The sequence below is a fragment of the Pseudorca crassidens genome, chromosome 9, assembly GCF_039906515.1.
Source record: "Pseudorca crassidens isolate mPseCra1 chromosome 9, mPseCra1.hap1, whole genome shotgun sequence".
Taxonomy (NCBI): Eukaryota; Metazoa; Chordata; class Mammalia; order Artiodactyla; family Delphinidae; genus Pseudorca; species Pseudorca crassidens.
In genome coordinates, this window is record NC_090304.1 from 82,209,626 (window position 1) to 82,229,944 (window position 20,319).

At 36.7% G+C, this 20,319-nt stretch overlaps 1 protein-coding gene across 1 annotated transcript; it reads right to left on the reverse strand.

The window, feature by feature from the left end:
* Positions 1-5,943: 5,943 nt before the first annotated feature.
* Positions 5,944-17,937, reverse strand: CASP1 (caspase 1). Its single transcript, XM_067750864.1, has 10 exons — positions 17,873-17,937; positions 16,986-17,252; positions 14,915-14,977; positions 11,808-11,923; positions 10,993-11,166; positions 10,293-10,527; positions 9,681-9,824; positions 6,983-7,092; positions 6,438-6,540; positions 5,944-6,027 (listed from the first exon to the last, which is right to left on the reverse strand). Exons 1-9 carry the CDS (start codon positions 17,877-17,879, stop codon positions 6,442-6,444), a joined length of 1,215 nt encoding a protein of 404 aa, XP_067606965.1. The 5' UTR covers positions 17,880-17,937; the 3' UTR covers positions 5,944-6,027; positions 6,438-6,441.
* Between the last annotated feature and the right edge of the window lie 2,382 nt (positions 17,938-20,319).

Sequence of the window (20,319 nt, forward strand, 5' to 3'; positions counted from 1 at the left end):
GGAGGGATAAATTAGGAGATTGAGATTAACATATACACACTACTATAGATAAAATAGATAACTAATAAGGACCTACTGTATAGCACAGGGGACTCTAGTTAATATTCTGTAATAACCTATATGGGAAAAGAATCTAAAAAAGAGTGGATATATGTATATGTACACCTGATTCACTTTGCTGTACACCTGACACTAACACAACATCGTAAATCAACTATGCTCCAAAATATATATATGTACGCCAATTAAAAAAAAAATAAGTGTATTTTTGACAAGTCCAAAAAAAAAAAAGGACAGAAATTCACCTTCATTGTTAACGGGTTAGGATTAGAAAAGGCTCATATTTGCAAGTAAAAGAGTAGTTTTTCCAGTTCTTCCTAAGTCTAACCTTGCTAAGTAAAAACTTCACCCCAAACTCATTATCTGTGCACCACACAGGGACATTGTTTTGCATACAAATCACCCTAGCATTTATTCATAGGGTGTCATGTACTGTCTGCTGATTGTTTCATGTTTGTTGACTGTCCCATCTTATCAATAAGACTGTAAACTACTATGTACCTAGAGTTGAATCAAATTACTTTGTATATTGAAGAATCCTTGTATCCCTGGGATAAACCTCACTTGATCATGGTGTATGATCCTTTTAATGTGTTGTTAGATTCTGTTTGCTAGTATTTTGTTGAGTACTTTTGCATCTATGTTCATCAGTGATATTGGTCTGTAATTTTCTTTTTAGTGTGATATCTTTGTCTGGTTTTGGTATCAGGGTGATGGTGGCCTTTTAGAATGAGTTTGGGAGTGTTCCTTCCTCTGCAGTTTTTTGGAAGAGTTTGAGAAGGATGGGTGTTAGCTCTTCTCCAAATGTTTGATAGAATTCACCTGTGAATCCATCTGGTCCTGGACTTTTGTTTCTTGGAAGGTTTTTAATTGCAGTTTCAATTTCATTACTTGTAATCAGTCTCTTTATATTTTCTGTTTCTTCCTGATTCAGTCTCAGAAGGTGTACCTTTCTAAGAATTTGTCCATTTCTTCCAGGTTGTCCATTTTATTAGCTTACGGTCGTTTGTAGTGGTCTCTTATGAGCCTTTGTATTTCTGCAGTGTCAGTTGTAATTTCTCCTCTTTCATTTCTAATTTTAGTAATTTGAGCCCTCTCCTTTTTTTTTTTCTTGATGAATCTGGCTAAAGGTTTATCAATTTTGTTTATCTTTTCAAAGAACCAGCTTTTAGTTTCATTGATATTTTCTACTGTGTTCTTTGTATCTATTTCATTTATTTCTGCTCTGATCTTTATGATTTCTTTCCTTCTACTAACTTTGGGTTTTGTTTGTTCTTCTTCTTCTAGTTGCTTCAGGTGTAAAGGTAGGTTGTTTATTTGTGATTTTTCTTGTTCTCTGAGGTAAGATTGTATTGCTATAAACTTCCCTGTTAGAAATGCTTTTGCCACATCCAATAGGTTTTGGGTGGGTGTGCTTTCATTTTCATTTGTCTCTAGGTATTTTTTGATTTGATTTCCTCTTTGATCTCTTCAATGATCCTTTGGTTGGTTACTAGCATATGGTTTACCCTCCTTGTGTTTTGTTTCTTAAAGTATTTTTCTTGTACTGGATTCCTAAGTTCCTTGTGTTTTGGTCATAAAAGATGGTTGATATGCTTTTAATTTTCTTAAATATACTGAGGCTCACTTTGCGGCCCAGCATGTGATCAGTCCTGGAGAATGTTCCATGGGCATTTCAGAAGAATGTGTATTCTGTTGCTTTTGGATGGAATGTCCTATAAATATCAGTTAAGCCTATCTGCTCTACTGTGTCATTTAAAGTTTTTGTTTCCTTATTTATTTTCTGTCTGCATGATCTATCCATTGGTGTAAGTCAGGTGTTAGAGACTCCCACTAGTATTGTGTTACTGTAGATTTCCCCTTTTATGGCACTTAGCATTTGCCTTATGTATTGAGGTGCTCCTATGTTCGGTTCATAAATATTTATAATTGTTATATCTTCTTCTTGGATTGATCCTTTGATCTTTATGTAGTATCCTTCCTTGTCTCTTATAACAGTCTTTATTTTAAAGTCGAGTTTATCTGATATGAGTATTGCTACTCCAGGTTTATTTTGATTTCCATTTGCATGGAAAATCTTTTTCCATCCCCTCAGTTTCAGTCTGTATGTGTCTCTGGGTCAAAAATGGGATTCTTTTTTTTTTTTTTTTTTGCAGTACATGGGCCTCTCACTGTTGTGGCCTCTCCTCCTGTTGCGGAGCACAGGCTCCGGACGTGCAGGGTCAGAGGCCATGGCTCATGGGCCCAGCTGCTCCATGACATGTGGGATCTTCCCAGACTGGGGCACGAACCCATGTCCCCTGAATCAGCAGGCAGACTCTCAACCACTGTGCCACCAAGGAAGCCCCAAAGTGGGATTCTTGTTCACAGTATATATATGGGTCTTATTTTGGTATCCATTCATCCAGTCTGTGCCTTTTGGTTGGAGCATTTAATCCACTTATATTTAAGGTATTATCGATATGTATGTTCCTATTATCATTTGTTTTTTGCTTTGGGGTTTTTGTTTTTGTAGGTCTTTTTCTTCTTCTTCTCTTGTGTTTCCAGCCTAGAGAAGTTTCTTTGGCATTTGTTTTAAAGCTGGATTGATGGTGCTGAATTTTCTTAGCGTTTGCTTGTGTGTAAATCTTTTGATTTCTCTGTCAAATCTGAGTGACAGCCTTGCTGGGTAGAATATTCTTGGTTGTAGGTTTTTCTCTTTCATCACTTTAAGTATATCCTGCCACTTCCTTCTGGACTGCAGAGTTTCTGCTGAAAAATCAGCTGATAACCTTATGGGGATTCCTTTATATGTTATTTTTTGTTTTTCCCTTGCTACTTTAAATATTTTTTTCTTTGAATTTTATTTTTGTTATTTTGATTAATGTGTGTCTCAGCATGTTTCTCCTTGGGTTTATGCTGCATGGGACTCTGCACTTCCTGAACTTGGGTGGCTATTTCCTTTCCCATATTAGGGAAGTTTTCTACTATAATCTCTTTAAATATTTTCTCAGACTGTTTCTTTTTCTCTTTTTCTTCTGGGACCACTATAATTTGAATGTCGGTGCATTTAGTGTTGTTGTAGATGTCTCTGAGACTGTCCTTATTTCTTTCCATTCTTTTTTTTCTTTATTCTGTGCCTTGGCAGTTATTTCCATTGTATGTTCCAGCTCACTTATTCATTCTTCTGTCTCAAATCAATCAATGTGATACACCATATTGACAAATTAAAGAAAAAAAATCATACAATCATCTTAATAGATGCAAAAAAAGCTTTTGACAGAATTCAAAACCCATAATAAAAACTCTCCAGAAAGTGGGCATAGAGGGAACCTACCTTAACATAATAAAGGCCGTATACAACAAACCCATAGCAAACATCATTCTCAATGGTGATACACTGGAAGCATTTCCTCTAAGATCAGGAAAAAGACAAAGATGTCCTCTCTCACCACTCTTATTCAAGATAATTTTGGAAGTCCTAGCCATGGCAATCACAGAAGAAAAAGAAATAAAAGGAATCCAAATTGGAAAAGAAGAAGTAAAATTGTCACTGTTTGCAGATGACATGACATTATTCATAGAAAATCCTAAAGATGCCACCAGAAAACTACTAGAGCTAATGAATGAATTTTGAAAAGTTTCAGGATACAAAATTAATGCACAAAAATATCTTGCATTCCTATACACTAACAATGAAAAATCAGAAAGAGAAGTTAAGGGAAAAAATCTCATGTACCATTGCAATAAAAACAATAAAATACCCAGGAATAAAACTGACTAAGGAAGTAAAAGACCAGTATGCAAAAAACTATAAGACATTGGTGAAAGAAATCAAAGATGACACAAACAGATGGAGAGATATACCATGTTCTTGGATTGGAAGAATCAATACTGTGAGAATGACTATACTACCCCAAACAACCTACAGATTCAATGCAATCCCTATCAAACCACCAATGACATTTTTCACAGAACTAGAATAAAAAAATTCACAATTTGTATGGAATCACAAAGACCCTGAATAGCCAAAGCAATGTTGAGAAAGAAAAGGAGAGCTGGAGGAATGAGGTTCCCTGTCTTCAAACTGTACTACAAAGCTACAGTAAAAGCAAAGCTACAGCACTAGCAGAGAAACAGAAATACAGATCAGAGTAACAGGATAGAAAGCCCAGAGACAAACACACACACATATGACCACCTAATCCACAACAAAGTAGAATATATAATAGAGAAAAGACTGTCTCTTCAATAAGTGGTGTCTGGAAAACTGGACAGCTACATGTAAAAGAATGAACTTACAACACTCCCTAACACCATACACAAAAATAAACTTAAAATGGATTAAAGACCTAAATGTAAGATGGGAAACTATAAAACTCTTAGAGGAAAACATAGGAAGAACACTCTTTGACATAAATCACAGCAAGATCATTTTTGACTCACCTCCTAGAGTAATGAAAATAAAAACACACAATAAAAACCAACAAATGGGACCTAATAAAACTTAAAGCTTTTGCACAGCAAAGAAAACCATAAATGAGACAAAAAAGACAGCCCTCAGAATAGGAGAAAATATTTGTAAACAAAGCAACTGACAAGGAATTAACCTTCAAAATACACAAACAGCTCATGCAGCTCAATATCAAAAAAAGCACATGAAAAGATGCTTAACATCACTAATTATTAGAGAAATGCAGATCAAAACTACAATGAGATCTCACCTCACACTGGTCAGAATGGCCATCATCAAAAAATCTACAAACAATAAATGATGCAGAAGGTGTGGAAAAAAGGGAACCCTCTTATACTGTTGATGGGAATGTAAATTGATGCAGCTGCTTTGGAGAATAGTATGGAGGTTCCTTAAAAAACCAAAAAATATAACTACCATATGACCCAATAGTCCCACTACTGAGCATATACCATGAGAAACCCATAATTTAAAAAGACACCTGCACCCCAATGTTCATTGAAGCACTATTTACAATAGCCAGGACATGGAAGCAACCTAAATGTCCATCGGCAGATGAATGGATAAAGACGATGTGGTACATATACACAATGGCATATCACTCAGTCGTAAAAAGGAACAGAATTGGGTCATTTTTAGAGATGTGGATGTACCTAGAGACTGTCATACAGAGTGAAGTAAGTCAGAAAGAGAAAAACAAATATACATTAACTCATATATGTGGAATCTAGAAAAGTGGTACAGATGAACGTATTTGCAGGTCAGGAATAAGGATGCAGATGTAGAGAACGGACATGTGGACATTGTGAGGGGAGGGGGCATGAGATGAATTTGGAGATTGGTATTGATGTACGTGCACTGCCCCGTGCAAAACAGATAGCTAGTGGAAACCTGCTGTACAGTGCAGGGAGCTTCTGCACTGCAGTGACGTAGATGGGTGGGAAGCGGGGAGGTGGGAGGGAGATCCAAGAGGGAGAGAATATATGTATACTATAGCTGATTCACTTCTTTGTACAGCAGAATCTAACACAACATTGTAAACCGACTATACCCAAATTAGAAAAAGAAAAAACTTACTTTGTATTCCTGAAATTCATTAAGGAAGGGTTAGAATTACATTAAGTGTAGTCATGACTTTTTCATCCTAAATTCTGGGATTTTGGATGAGTTACTTATCACATTACCTTCTCTGAATCTCTTGTTGAGCTCTAAATTCTTTGAATTCAGGTACCTACTGTAATTTTTTCTGTATTCCTAAAGCAGAAAGTCTAGCAAATGGTTTCTAGAAGGAAAGAATGGTGTTAGCCAGTTCAGGTCTTATGAAGTCTAAAGACTCCAAATCCATTACTTGCTCCAAATTCCATCCCCTGCCTTCTAAGAGTGGTGGAAAAAAAAAAAAAAAAAAAAGACAGCCTTTCATTTTTATTTCAGATTTATTGGAATGTTTAAAGAAATGTCTCTTTTCTGCTGACAGGATCCCAAAACATGTATACAGTGGCAGAACTCCTGGCTTCCTAAAGAAAAGGAAGAGGAAATAAAAGAAAAAAATGAATTCTACTAAAAGAAATTCAAGTTATAAAATCACTCCACCAAGGGGTCACACAGACTCATAAGAGGGAAGAGCCCATGTTATGTCTAAATATTGCCCTGCTGAGGTAAAGGGGAGGAACATCTAAAACTGAGCTTTCATCATCTCTGGCCACCTCTCAATCTATATCAGCTAACCTTGAGAAAGGGCCATCTATATCTGAAGAACTTTGAGAGGAGTGCAGTGTGCTCTGCACTAAACAACAGAAAGGCATCCTTTCATTATCCACTGTTTATTATATTAGACCTTGAGATCTTGACCAGGATGTAGTTCAGCACTCTTCCCCCAACCTCGCCCCACCCATACTACACACACACATCTGTCCCTACAACTTACTTTTTTAATATCCTGGAAAGAGGTAGAAACATCTTGTCAAAGTCACTCTTTCAGCAGTGGGCATCTGTGCCCTACCATCTGGCAGCTCAAATGAAAATCGAACCTAAAAGTAAACGAAGGTCTGTAGATTTTGTTTTTCCTGAGTAAAAGAATTTTCACTTATGCTGGAAAAATTGCAAAAAGTATAGCAAAATAAGTGATAAAAACAAAAAGTTTGTGCCTCTGTACAGATCAGCAATACACATCTAAGATGGAATGACCATGCTTTTAAAAGCTACTGAATCTAATAGATATGAATACAAGCAAATTAAAGTCCACTCATTTGTCTATTCAGAAAAGAGAGGAGTTCAAATAATTGATTGTCTTCTAGGGGGTTTCTAGGTCACAAAACTTGGAACTGGCTTCCAGGTTGGCTGACTCATCAAAGACCCTCAAAACTCATTTGAAATGGAGAGCAGTTTTTAGTAGAAAAACATGTCCAGAACTGCTCCGTAGAGAGTTAGAACAAACAGGTAAGTAGAGTGTGAGAAGTATCTAGCACCTACCTTTCGGAAAATTTCTTCCAGGTCACAAAACCAGGCATATTCTTGCAAATGTTCAATGAGTTTAATAATAAAAAGAGAACCCAATACAGGATGTCGCCAAGAAACATTATCTGTGAAGAAAGCACATTCCAAATTTCATGCAAAGTCTTGCCTGACCACAAAAATGGAGTCCTAGGATTTCTATTCCAGCTGAGGCAGGATGTTGAGTTTATGTTGTTTCCTACAGACTGTATGCCATTTTAAACTGAATATATTCATCATTTAGTGTGTATATTTTCACTGATACTTGACAATAGTTAAAGTCATGTGAAGTATGCTATATAAGGTATAGATGTTAGGACAGCACAGTCTCTGAGTTCAAGGAAACACAAGTCTAGTAAACAAGGAGAGAAAGGCAGAATGGGGTGGAAGGGAGTGACTGGGCTTTGAGAAAGAAATACCTGAGTGTGGATCCCAGGAGTACTACTTAGTGACTTGATAGTTAATTATATGTTCTGAAATGCAATGGCTTTGACTGCAATGGGTAGGGTAATAACTTCTGCCACAAAGATATATTTTCATATTAGATGTAATGTATCACAAGGATCTGGGGGAATATAGGATATATAATACCCAGTCTATACAAGGTAATCATATTAATAATATTTCAGTTTATCTACTTTATAATTTAATTAAAATCAAATAATACTGACCATAAGGTATTTAGACAAAGAAAATATTAACTAAATATGAAAATGGTACCAACAGCAAAGAAATACATACCTAGAAAACATTTCAGAGGGAAAGATCATATTCTATTGGAGGACAAAACAGTCTTATGGAAAAGACATTGAAAAAGAATAATTATACAAAATAGTAGGGACATAGAAGTTATAAGCCATTTTAAAGTTATGCAAAGGAATATATAAGAAAAGTATCAATACCTGTGCATTTAACATGGTTACATGCTTTAAAAACCTTTTTGCCAATAAACATGGTAATAAAAGGTAAAATAGTAATGGATTAATATCCTATCTAAAACTACAACTGTCTTACGAAGCTGGTTCCAGTTAAAGGAAGTAGGTGGGAGAGAGTTGCAGGCTGGTATCTCTGTAAGTTCTTTGTGAAATTAGGTAGGGGAAGGTCACTTTTCTTCAGAAGAGCACTACATACAATGTAATTGGGATTAATACCAGAGAATGTGAAACTAGGTTTACTTTTGGAAACTGAAGACAACTGAACTGGAGTTTCTATGAATCATCTGGAAAGGAGGGTAAGGAAAGTGAATGAAAAGGAGACAGAAATCACCAAGATGGATGACAAGAAGATAGGGGGCTACAAAGTCTATAATTGCCAGGGGTAAATCTCTTGTGGAAGACTGGGATCAAAGGATTAAAAAAAAATAGTTATGTCTAATATTAAGTCTGCTAAATATACACAAACTGTAAATGTGTGGAGGTTTTGCTTAGTGTCATTGTTTTCAATTGTTGAAAAAAATTGATTTCTACATCAAGATATAGTCAACACACGAAGTGAGAGAGTGTCATGGACATATATACACTGCCAAATGTAGAATAGATAGCTAGTGGGAAGCAGCCACATGGTACAGGGAGATAAGCTCGGTGCTTTGTGTCCACCTAGAGGTGTGGGATAGGGAAGGTGGGAGGGAGACGCAAGAGGGAGGAGATATGGGGATATATGTACATGTACAGCTGATTCACTTTGCTATAAAGCAGAAACTAACACACCATTGTAAAGCAATTATACTCCAATAAAGATTTAAAAAAAAGGTTATGATCAACAGAATGCAAAAAGCAGGCTATCTCCGGAGAGATGCCACCTTATTATAGAAAATAATCTGGAAATGAAACTATTTGATCAGAGGCAAGTCTTTAAGGTTGGAAGTAATCAAGAGAATGTCAATGTCCAAGAAATTCCAAAGCATAGTGTATGACTTTTATTTAAACCTTTATATGGAAAGTAACTCAAGGTAAAACCTTGAATTAAGTTACAACATAGAAACATCTTTAATAGTTGCCATCATTTAATGTGCACTTTACTCTGTCATGCTCAATATTTCATATTTATTATCTCATTTAATCCTTACAACAATGATATTTGTATTCACATATATTAGTGAGGAATTCAAAGAAAGCCCAGAGAAGCTACATACAGAGTACTAAATGACAGAGTCAAAATATAATTGGCAGTACTCTTAATCTAAAACCTAGACTTAGAATCATTCAGGTTGTTTCTGTTTCATAAACTCCATATTTCTGTTTGAAACAACTTTAACTTAGGGACCCAATATGCTTTGTCTGTTTTTCTCCTTCTCCCTACCCCTTTTATAAATACCACAGTTTTATAATACTTGTCTAGGCAAATTGAACTGTTGAGAGATCCCAAAATGTAGACCTTTTGGTATGTGGAGTCAGATTCTAATTTACTTCAGTGTGGATATGTTTCTATTTATTTCTCACAGTCCAGGAAAATATTTTGCACCATGGGAGTTTACTAGTTACTAATTTAGTAAAAATATATGTATATTTATTTGGTCTCCATGGATAAGGGGAATTGAAGGTGTAACTGAGAGGAAGGCTTGAGTTAGTCTTCAAGAGTCTCATGAAAAGTTCAACACAGATATCCACACTCTAATGGATGGTTGTGAGTTTCTGCATTGGTAATGCCCACAAACGTGTCTTACACAGATACCCGTTACCTGGTGTTGAAGAGCAGAAAGCAATAAAATCCTTCTCTACGTGGGCTTTCTTAATGGCATCATCCTCAAAATCTTCTGGAGCCAATAAGGAACAGTTTCCAGAAGCTTCTACTGAATCTTTTAGCCATACCACTCCTTGATTCTCTGGAAAGACAAGATTTGGTCCCTTGTTCTATCAATAGTCAAGAGAACTTTCTCCCCTAAACATCTGTTCAACCATATTTACTAATTTATTTGTCATTAGCTTTAATTCACATGCAGATACACACATAACTTTCAAAAACTATCTTTTCAACAACGCTTATCTTAAGAGGCTCATCTTATCTCTCCTAACCCTCAAATGAATATATCCCATCCAAGTATCCCAACCAAGTATCAAAGTCTTAAGATTAAAAGTGGTATCTCAGCTGAAAATGGAACAAATATCTTCCAACCAGTCATACAATTCATAGAAGCTACACTCTTGTTTGTAATGTCAAAGAACATCTACTGTCACCAAAAAAGATTGTAACCTTTTTTGAGTAGACTCAAAGGAATTGAAAAATACTGGATACATACAGATGATGAGATCAAAACTTCAGCGTCTGTGTTCTAACAGACATCAGCACTCACCACCACGGCAGGCCTGGATAATGATCACCTTGGGTTTGTCTTTCAAACTTGGACAATTCCATGTGTTCAAAATTTGAAAGATGGTGTTGACTTTTAATACATCTTGGACTTCTTCAGAGTATTTCTTCCCACAAACGCCAGTCCGGATTCCATGAGACATGAGCACTAGAAAAGTACTATCAGAGGTCCGGTGCTCTGGGCGAGCAGCAAATGCCTTCAGCTCTATAGTCATATCCTGAAAGAGACATACCACTGATTTTGAACTATGTGATTGGTTATCATGGCACCTTGGAATCCAATAAAGAGACATTAAGGAATTGCTGAATGATATGAAAATCAATGAAATACAAAAGGAAAATTTAAGTTTCAATTCACGGAAAGGTGAAGAAAGTGTTATGGGGTGCCATTCAGGGATTTCTGGTAGAATGTAAGGGACTATTTATTTATTTATTTAGCTGTGGACATTATTGAATTAATAGAACACTTCCCAGTTAAAAGTTTTACCAGACCCTTGCTAAAAGACTCTATGTTAAAAAAAAAAAAAAAAGACTCTAGGTTAGAAGCATGAAGTACCCTACAAGAACAAATTTAGATTTTAGACTGTCAAGAGATTAAGTTTCTGGTTCTACAACCAATCTTTCTAACATATTTAGGAATATAAAGGGCATGACCATTGTCTCTACATTATGACAGACATTACCGAAGCGGTGAGATTTTCTTTCACATCCACACTGTACCCCAGACCTTCTAGTAGCATCTTCATGTTTCTGATATCAACATCAGCTCCATCTCTCCTGGGAAGATTTTCAAACTCTGTGTTGCAGATAATGAGGGCAATACGTGTGCGGATTGACCTTTCCATTATTGGGTAAATCTGTAAGAAATGCAGGTTGGATGCACAGTCTTGTTCTCTCTAATTAAATATTCATCTTGTAGGTATAAGACAGCTTCTCCTCCCTTAGTCCTACATAGAAACCTAATCTCTTGTAAATGGATAAAAGCAGAGAGGGAGAATGAGTCCTACCATAGGAGTGGAATGAAATTTGCAAATGCCCAGATGGCAGCTGAGCACTTGATTTAATTACTTTTGAGAGGTAGGGCTGTGTGAGATGAACTGGCTTGGAGTCATAATGACTCAATTTTAAAATGTATTCCTTGACTTACTGGTTTAGCCAAAATAGTTAACAATCCATGTCTCAGTTTCCTGATCTCTAAAATGGGTTATTTTGAGGGTTCAAGGTGTTATTAATAGCAACTTCCTTAGAACAGTGTCTGATTCATATTAAGCATTAAATAGATACTATTGTTGTTATCATTATAATTATTCACTCAGGGGATTGGACCAAACTTGGAAATCTTTACATAAACCTGGGAAATAGGAAACCTTTATGTAAGGGAAGAGCAGGATGGTTTTCCAGAACCTCTCAAGGAAATTAGCTCTAAGGCAGAACACTGCAGTTTTGAATGGTCTCCAGTGTATATTTCACCCGGATCCTTATGTTCTGAGCACAGCACCTCTGCTGACTTTTCTTTCCATATCCTTTGGGCTGTTTCTAGGGGGCAAAGCTTGAGGTTCCCTCCTGGCCCTGAAGATGCAAGCTTAACTGGGTTGTCCTGCATTGCCTGAGGAGCTGCAAGAGACAAGAAACATTATGAATAATGGCATTCCTGAGTGTCCCATTTGGTGCTCCTCCTAGAATCATCTGTGTGTGAAGCCACGGAGGAGGAAATTAATCTTTAGGAAGACAATCCTGGGCTAGTCCTTAGCATCATTAAATGCATCTCTGCTAAAGGAATATATTCCAAGCCAGAGATTTCCAGTGGTGTGATACAGTCATCACAACGCTTCATCTCTTGGAATCAGCATTTCACAAATCTTTTTCATTAAAATAATCGAAAGGGAGTTTTTTAAGGCCATGCATGATAAAATTCTCAGAAAACAATATGTTAGATAAAATAGTTAAGATATAAATGTATTTCAAATAATTGAAAGTTAGGATAATGGAGGTAGACCTTAATGAATCTATTTCAATGATTTTTTTAAAAAAATACGTTTATGTATCTATTTATTTAGTTATTTATTTGCTTAACAGGCATGATAGGCATTAGAGATGTGAAGGAAAGAAAGAAAGAGAGAAAAAAAGTAAGAAAGAAAGAAAGTGAGCCTTTGTCCTAACCTTTAAGATCTCTCTACTGTGTGTACATATAGTGAGAAGGAGAAGATATTGAATACATGAACTAGAATTAATATGAAATAGAATGATAAATACGAAAATCAAGGTGTACTCTTAGAGAGATTTAAAGCACTAAGCATTGATTGCACAAATATATGAGGAAGAGTTTCCACAGCAGTTCATGTGAAAAAAGCCTTGGGGGTTTCTTTGATCACAAGTTCAACACCATCCAATAATGTGATGTATTTTCTAAAGAAATTAACATAATCTTTGTCTCCAAATAGAAATAAGTTTTCTTGATATTTGGAAGATCCTTTAGAAACTAAACTATTCAAGCAAGAAACATATTCAATTTTGAAAGGGAATTTGAAGAAAATTATGTATATTCAGGTAAACCAAGGTAGCATGAAGTGTGTTGACTGTGGAGAAAGTAAGAGATAATTAGAATGGATATATCTGAGAAAACTATAGAAATCAGTATTATGTGGAAGAAATGTATTCCTTCATAAAGGAGTCTGAAGAACAATAGAAAACATTAAAGATAAATATTTGGATTTTGTTAGAACTAATTTTTCTTATGGCATTTGGTTTTATAGTGAGTGTCCCATCCCATGAAATAGCTAAGAAAATATGCACCCTTAATTGATTCACTAGAGTAATTTCTAAACTTGGTGAAATATTTGCTTCTGTGGCCTCTAAATTTCTTCCAAATTAAGGGTATTTTTATTTTAAGAGAAAAGGGTCACTTTGTGATGAAATCTATCCACAACTGTGGATGAAATACTGTTCCAGGACAAGTAAAGCACTGATTATTTGATAAGCAAGAAGCTAGATTCAGACAAATATAAAGTTTGCTAATAAGAAATCTAATGCATATTGACCTTGATTCAATAAAGCTGAGACCACCATTTTCAGGGTAGAGAATGAAATATTTTTAAGAACTTCTTTGTGATTTGGGACCTAGGTATTTCTTGTGCTACCTTCGATATTGTGTAGAATTAAAAGTTTTTCATTTAAGTTTTGTGGCAGAGACTGGCTAGCTGTTCAACAAGACACTTTATTCTTTTTTTCCTGGACACATAGCTGATCTATATTGCCAACAAATCCAGTGACTTGGTGTGACCATATAACTAAGTTCTAGACAATGGGATGCAAGCTGAAATACTGTGTGATTCATCCAGGTCAAGCCTAGCAAAGTCTATCACAAATGATCCCACATACTCTTTCCAATGTCATTAACTTGACTGTTATTACCACAGTTATTCTGACATCATATGTTGCAGATATCAGATGATGGAAGAGGCCTAGGTATCTGAATTAGCACTTGGAGGAAAGCTGCCTTCTGATGAAAAATGCCCATTTTAGAATTTTTGTGATTTGGGAAAAGCTTTTCTATCATATCTGAGCCATTATAAATATGTCTGTGTTATAACGTTCCATATCATCTTAACTGATACAGATATGTGTAGTGTCATTTCCATCCCTAAATTTATGGTTGGCTTTAATTTGATGGTGGAGCTTCTTAAATGCCTATTCATTCACTACTCATATATTCATGTAAGTTCAATAAAAGCAAGACCCTTTCTTGTTTCGTTCATTACTCTCTAAATAGTTTATAGAATAGGGTCTGTAACACAGTTGGCATGTGCTAAATATTTTCTAATGGCATAGCAAATAGTAGTGACTCTGGCCACATTAGTCAGTGAAATAGTCTTAACAAATATATGTTCATACACATTACAGGTCAACTTCTATTAGATGTTATCTATAAATAAATCAGATATGTTCAATTTCCTCATTAAGCTTAAAGTTCTGTGAGGGAAAAGGATGTATTTACTAAAAAAAAATTACAAGAAAAATATATTGAGAGTTATGACTGGAGAATTATGGAACACTGTAGCAATGGGGGCTCTGAAATCTAATTGTAGAAGTAGAAATGCAGAGACAGATCTGAATTTGAGAGAGAAATCAATAAAATCTGGCTGCTGCTTGAATGTTGGAAGTGAGGAAGAAGAAAGAGTCTATGATAATTTCAGGTTTCTGGTTTGAATAACTGGGTGATTGTGGCACCATTAATCAAGATAGAGGAAAGTGGAAGGGAAGCAAGGTGGGGGAAGGATGGAAAGCTATCTCTGGGCTCATGTAGAGTAAAAGTGTCTGCAGGAGATATGAGTGTACACGTTCAGTAGACACTTAGTGAAGTGTGGCACTCAAGTGGTTAGTCAGGATTTGAGATACAGATTCAGAATTTGTTGGTATAAACATGATAGTGAAGCTATAGAAACAGCTCCTGCTAAAGCAGAATAGAGTAAGAAGAGAAAATGGTATAGAATAAATCTGTGGGAATTACTCATAGCACCCCTTACCCTGGATTCATCCCATTAATCTGTAGTTAATGTCAGGGAAGGTGGGGTTCAAAGAATGACATTGCTTTGAAAATACCATTACCTGGGAAAGGAGGAACCACCACTTGGGATTCTTGTGTATTAAGATAATTCCCAGATTGTGAACCTGAGGAAAGATGAAGGACATTAAAATAGTCACAGTCTCTGAAGATTCTTACCCCAATGTGTTAGACACACAGCCTCTGTAATCTGCATTTGACTTACTCACTCAAATCTATTAATATCTTCTCTGGGGTCACTATGCATTGTGATTGTCAATTTCAAGGACAAGGATTGAGATTTAATTTATTTAAGGTTTTATAAGGATCTCACTGTAGCAACACCCACCTGAGAAACTTATTCCAGAAACTTAAGAATTGGCATGAGCCAACAAGTTAAAAATACTCCAAGTTTTTCTCTCATAGTACCTATTGAAGACAAGATTTCTATAGGCAAAATATGGTTCATGTCTCTGTTGTGAATGGAGGAGAGCCATAGGACATCCCACAAAACTTCAAGTCCAAGGAAGCAGGCTGCAGTTTGTCCCATCTTTCCCATGTAGACTGCTGGACTAAATTAACCATCAATAAATTCAAGAACATTTTCTAGAGGAGGCCTTGCTATTGTAGTATTGTGTCTGCTAAGAAGTTATTTTATATCTCTCCCTTTACAGTACATTTAAATATTACATCCAATTATCATATACTAGCACCCTGAAACAACTGGCAAATAGACGAGGAGGAAACAAGTCATGACAACCCTGACAGAGGAGGCATCATCTGACAACTAGGGAGGCAGACTCCAGGAATTAGAATTATCACGAGTTGTATAATTGCCTCTACAGTTCAAGGACTGTGAGTTGAAAGAAATATGACAAGGAAGAAGACACTTTGGTTATTATACAAATATTCTAGAACCTTACTGTTATTGATTGATTGTCTTTAATTCTTGAGGCAGGGGTTAAAGTAAAATATGTATCAAAAAAAACAAACACACACAAAGAAATTCGACACAGAAAACATTTGCTGTGTCACTCAGAGGGGCACAGGCTTCTCTCAATCCTTAGGAAAAAAATGGCTTCTTGCTTTCAAATAACATCTTCTTCCCCTGAATGACTTCCAGAAGCACAAAAGAAACCCGTAACTGTAAGTCCATCAGAGCTCCTGTTTTTTTTTTTTGTTATTTGTTTTTTTTTTTTTTTTTTTTTATGGAGGAACTAGGGAACTACAGAAGTGGCAGCTCAGATGGCTGAACCTGTACTGGGCCCTCAGGAGACTAGAGTAGGGGAGCTGGGCCTCCCAGAATGGTCCCCAGCAGAGTACCATGCTAGTGCACAATCTTATTCAAAAGAAAATGCAAGGGGGCAACTAAAAGAGTCTGCTTAAAATCCTTACTTTTCTGTAAAAGTTGAATTTATTCTCTGAGAGTTCCACTATCCCTGAAATATATTTTATTCCACCTGGAGAGCAAAATTTGGAGAGAAGTTGGACAAAGTATTTGATTACAGACCTTAAACCTTTGTGTCTGATGACTACATAAGTTCCTAGGGACCTCTAGGCTTTAACTAACTATTTTAACTAACTAACTAGATGAATCAATAGTGCCTTGCTAGGAGGACTAGAGGATATAGCATGAAGCTTTTCAAGACTGTTCTCATGACCTTCAACAAATGAGCTACGACATTCTCAGGATAGGAAATAAGCTTTAATCAAAATAAGGCCACTAAGGGCTTCCCTGGTGGCGCAGTGGTTGAGAGTCCGCCTGCCAATGCAGGGGACACGGGTTCGTGCCCCGGTCTGGGAAGATCCCGCATGCCACGGAGCAGCTAGGCCCGTAAGCCATGGCCACTGAGCCTGCGCGTCCGGAGCCTGTGCTCACAATGGGAGAGGCCACAACAGTGAGAGGCCCGTGTACCGCAAAAAAAAAAAAAAGAGAAGCCCTGTAAGACCAAAACAACAGGAACAAAGAAGAAAAGAGACAGAGGGGATGCAGAATGACCACTGATATAGAAATGGGGCCCTGAAGCCAGAGGTAGGGAAGTTGTTTGCAAACTAACATGACCAATGAAGAAATCAGATGTTAGGCATAAAGAAACATGGCCTACATGAACTTCAGTCTGAGTCATTGACCCTTACCTGAGGAAAGCCCCAGTGTTCCTGCAAGGAGGGAGTCATCTTCACGAATATGACTGATGCAAATTTGGCATGCCTGGGGCCCTTTCCGAATAACAGAGTCTATTAAAGCTCGGGCCTTATCCATAACTGTAGCATTTTCATCTCTTACTTTCTCCATCTCCTGCTGGTTCAGCACTCTTTTCTCTAATAACTCATCCAGCAAGCCATTTATTGTACCCATGCCCACTGAGTGGACAAACAGCTTTCTCTTCTCCTTCAGGACCTTGTCTGTTGGAAACACAAAGATGCCTCAAGTCACAGAAACAGCCTCATTTTCCTTTCATCTCAGCAACGGATTATAGAATCCTTTAGATTTAATCAATAAAATGTCCCTCCCCACACAGTGTGGTAATCCTGAGGACACCCACATCTCTTATTCTTCCCTCAGTATTACCATATGCTCACTGTGTGGCCTGAAGACTCAGATTTACTACCTCCAACTTAGTACCTGAAAACCAGGGGTCGTCATAACGTACCTCATGTTTATTCAACTGTGCGTAATAAAATAATGAAATAGTGATTGCCCATTTCCTTTGGGGACAACAACTGCTGGTACCATTCTATGCCAATTCTGCATCGTCTGTCAGACTGTGACATTTAAGAATTCAGTTAAGATTGCAAAATGACAGCAGGATACCAGCCAGTAAAGCCCGGTTCCTTTCTGGACCTTGTCTTCCCTTTTTAAAGACTGGGGGGCTTCTGGGCCCCTTCTCTCCTTCCCTTTGCCCCCACCCCTCCCTCTCTTTGCACTCCCTCTGTTCTGCTCACCTAAACATTCACAGAACTTAATTATGGTTTCTGCAAAAACCAGCCCCTTCCAAAACTATTCTTTCAAGAAAGAAACTCACCGGCCATAGCTTTTCTCTCTTAGCCTTGGTGTGTTGTATGAAACTGAAAGCATGTTCCACCTTCCTTTTCAGCAGGGCGTGTACACATTGCAAAATACCCATGACACATGCATATATATGCATTTTTTGTTGTTGTTCCAAAGAAATTATCAGATTACTGAAACTTAGGCCACATCAGGGAGTGTATCCTTCACGAGAACTTGACTCACGTCAGGGTAGGAAGGGAAAGGGGCTTACAGAATAAGAAAAGAGTGAGAAAGTATATATACAATTAAACTCACATAATAATGAAGTGTGATCTGCAAAAGTAACTCATTCTTTGGTATCTTCATTCATTCAGGCTGCTCTAACAAAATACCACAGACTGTATGACTTATAAACAAGAGAAATGTATTCCTCACAGTTCCAGAGGCTCAGAGTCTAAGATCAGGGTGCCAGCATTGTTGAGTTGTGGTGAAGTTCCTTTTATGAGTTGCAGACTGCCAATCTCTCACCATTGTCCTCACATGGCAGAAAGAACAAGGTATCTCTCTGGGAATCTCTGTTATAAGGGTTCTGCCCTCATGATCAATTCAACACCCAAAGGTCCCACCTCCTAATACCATCACCTTGGGCATTAGGTTTTGAACATGTGAATTTGGCACAGACATTCAACCTACAGTACTGGGAGAAGATGAACCACTGTGATCCATGGTCCCACCTCATGACTCTGGGCTGTGTCCTAGGAGCTGTTTGTCTCTGTGAAGCTTTTAGGAAGGGAACTTCCTAAAAAGTTCTACTGAAAGAACTTCCTACATTTTCTATTTTTAGGAAAGAAACATTTCTCACCAGAATCAAATCTAACACTCTTCTTTTCAAGTGGCTCTGTTTTGAGGGGCAATGCAGAGGTAAAAGCACAGGCTCCAGACTCAGAATGTTGGACTTAGCATTTTAACTATATGTTCTTGGGCAAGGTATAGAACTTTTCTATGCTTTGCTTCCTCTATCTGTAAAATGCTTTCATTAATAGTACATACATACACAGTTTTGAGCATTAAGTAGGTGAAAATGTGGAAATTGCATAGAACATTTCCTGACACGTGATAAACAAACAATAAGTGGTGTTATTATTTATAATATAAATATTTTACACTAGAAAAATAGCCAAGGTTAATTATCTGCAGATTTTCCTTCTATCTTTTGTGCAACACATTTATTCATTCATCTAGCAAATATATACGGATGACCTACTCCATACCAGACACTGTTATAGGTGCCAGGGTTTAGCCAAAACAAACAATGGTCCCCTACCCACCATGGCCTCACATTCAAAATGAAAAGACAAACATGAAACCGAACATGCGTAACTAGGATATTCAGAATATTAGATGTGGTAAGTGCTACGGAGGAGAAATTAATTAGGGAAGCAGGTTATGAATGTTGGAAGACTCATTAATACTAAAAATAAAGGAGTCCGGAAAGGCACAAGAAGTCATTGCTTTTTGTAAACACATGTACAATTAATTATCCCAGAAATAAACTCAATGTGGCCAATTTATTTTAGATATATTTGATATATTTGATGAAAAATGGGCTAGTAAAAAAATGCATATATTAGGCCTTCATGCTTATCAGTTTACTTACTGAAAATACTTTTGGAGAATGTAAATTGGTACAACCACTATGGAGAACAGTATGGGGGTTCCTTAAAACACTAAAAATAGAACTACCATATGATCCAGCAATCCCACTCCTGGACATATATCCGGAAAAAAACATAATTTGAAAAGATACATGCACCTCAAAATTCACTGCAGCACTATTTACAACAGCCAAGGCATGGATGCAACCTAAATGTCCATCAACAGAGGAATGGATAAAGAAGAGATGGTACATACATACAATGGAATATTACTCATCCATGCAAAAGAATGAAATAATGCCATTTGCAGCAACATGGATGGACCTAGAGATTATCATACTAAGTTAAGGAAATCAGACAAAGACAAATATCATATGATATCACTTATATGTGGAATCGAAAAAATGATAAAATGAACTTATTTCCAAAACACAAACTGACTCACAGACTTTGAAAACAAACTTATGGTTACCAAAGGGAAAACGTGAGAGGGAGGGATAAATTAGGAGTTTGGGATTAACATATACATACTAGTATATATAAAATAGATAATCAGCAAGGACTTAATGTCCATGGGAAACTCTACTTAGTATTCTGTAATAACCTATATGGAAAAAGAAGCTGAAAAAGAATGGATATATGTATATGTATAACTGAATCACTTTGCTGTACACCTGAATCTAACAGAACATTGTAAATCAACTATACTCCAATATAAAATAAAAATTAAATTTAAAAAATTTAAAAATAAAACAAAAAATAAAACACTTTGGGCATTATTACCTTATTATCTTAAGACAATAAGGATCCAGAGTTACTAAAATGT

What these genes read in the sequence shown, in the direction of transcription:
- CASP1 (XM_067750864.1), bottom strand. An exon ending in AACACTGGGGCTTTCCTCAG is followed by an intron (nt 14,978 to 16,985) that starts GTAAGGGTCAAT and finishes ATCTTTCCTCAG; the next exon opens with GTTCACAATCTGGGAATTAT. An exon ending in GGTGGTTCCTCCTTTCCCAG is followed by an intron (nt 11,924 to 14,914) that starts GTAATGGTATTT and finishes TGTCTCTTGCAG; the next exon opens with CTCCTCAGGCAATGCAGGAC.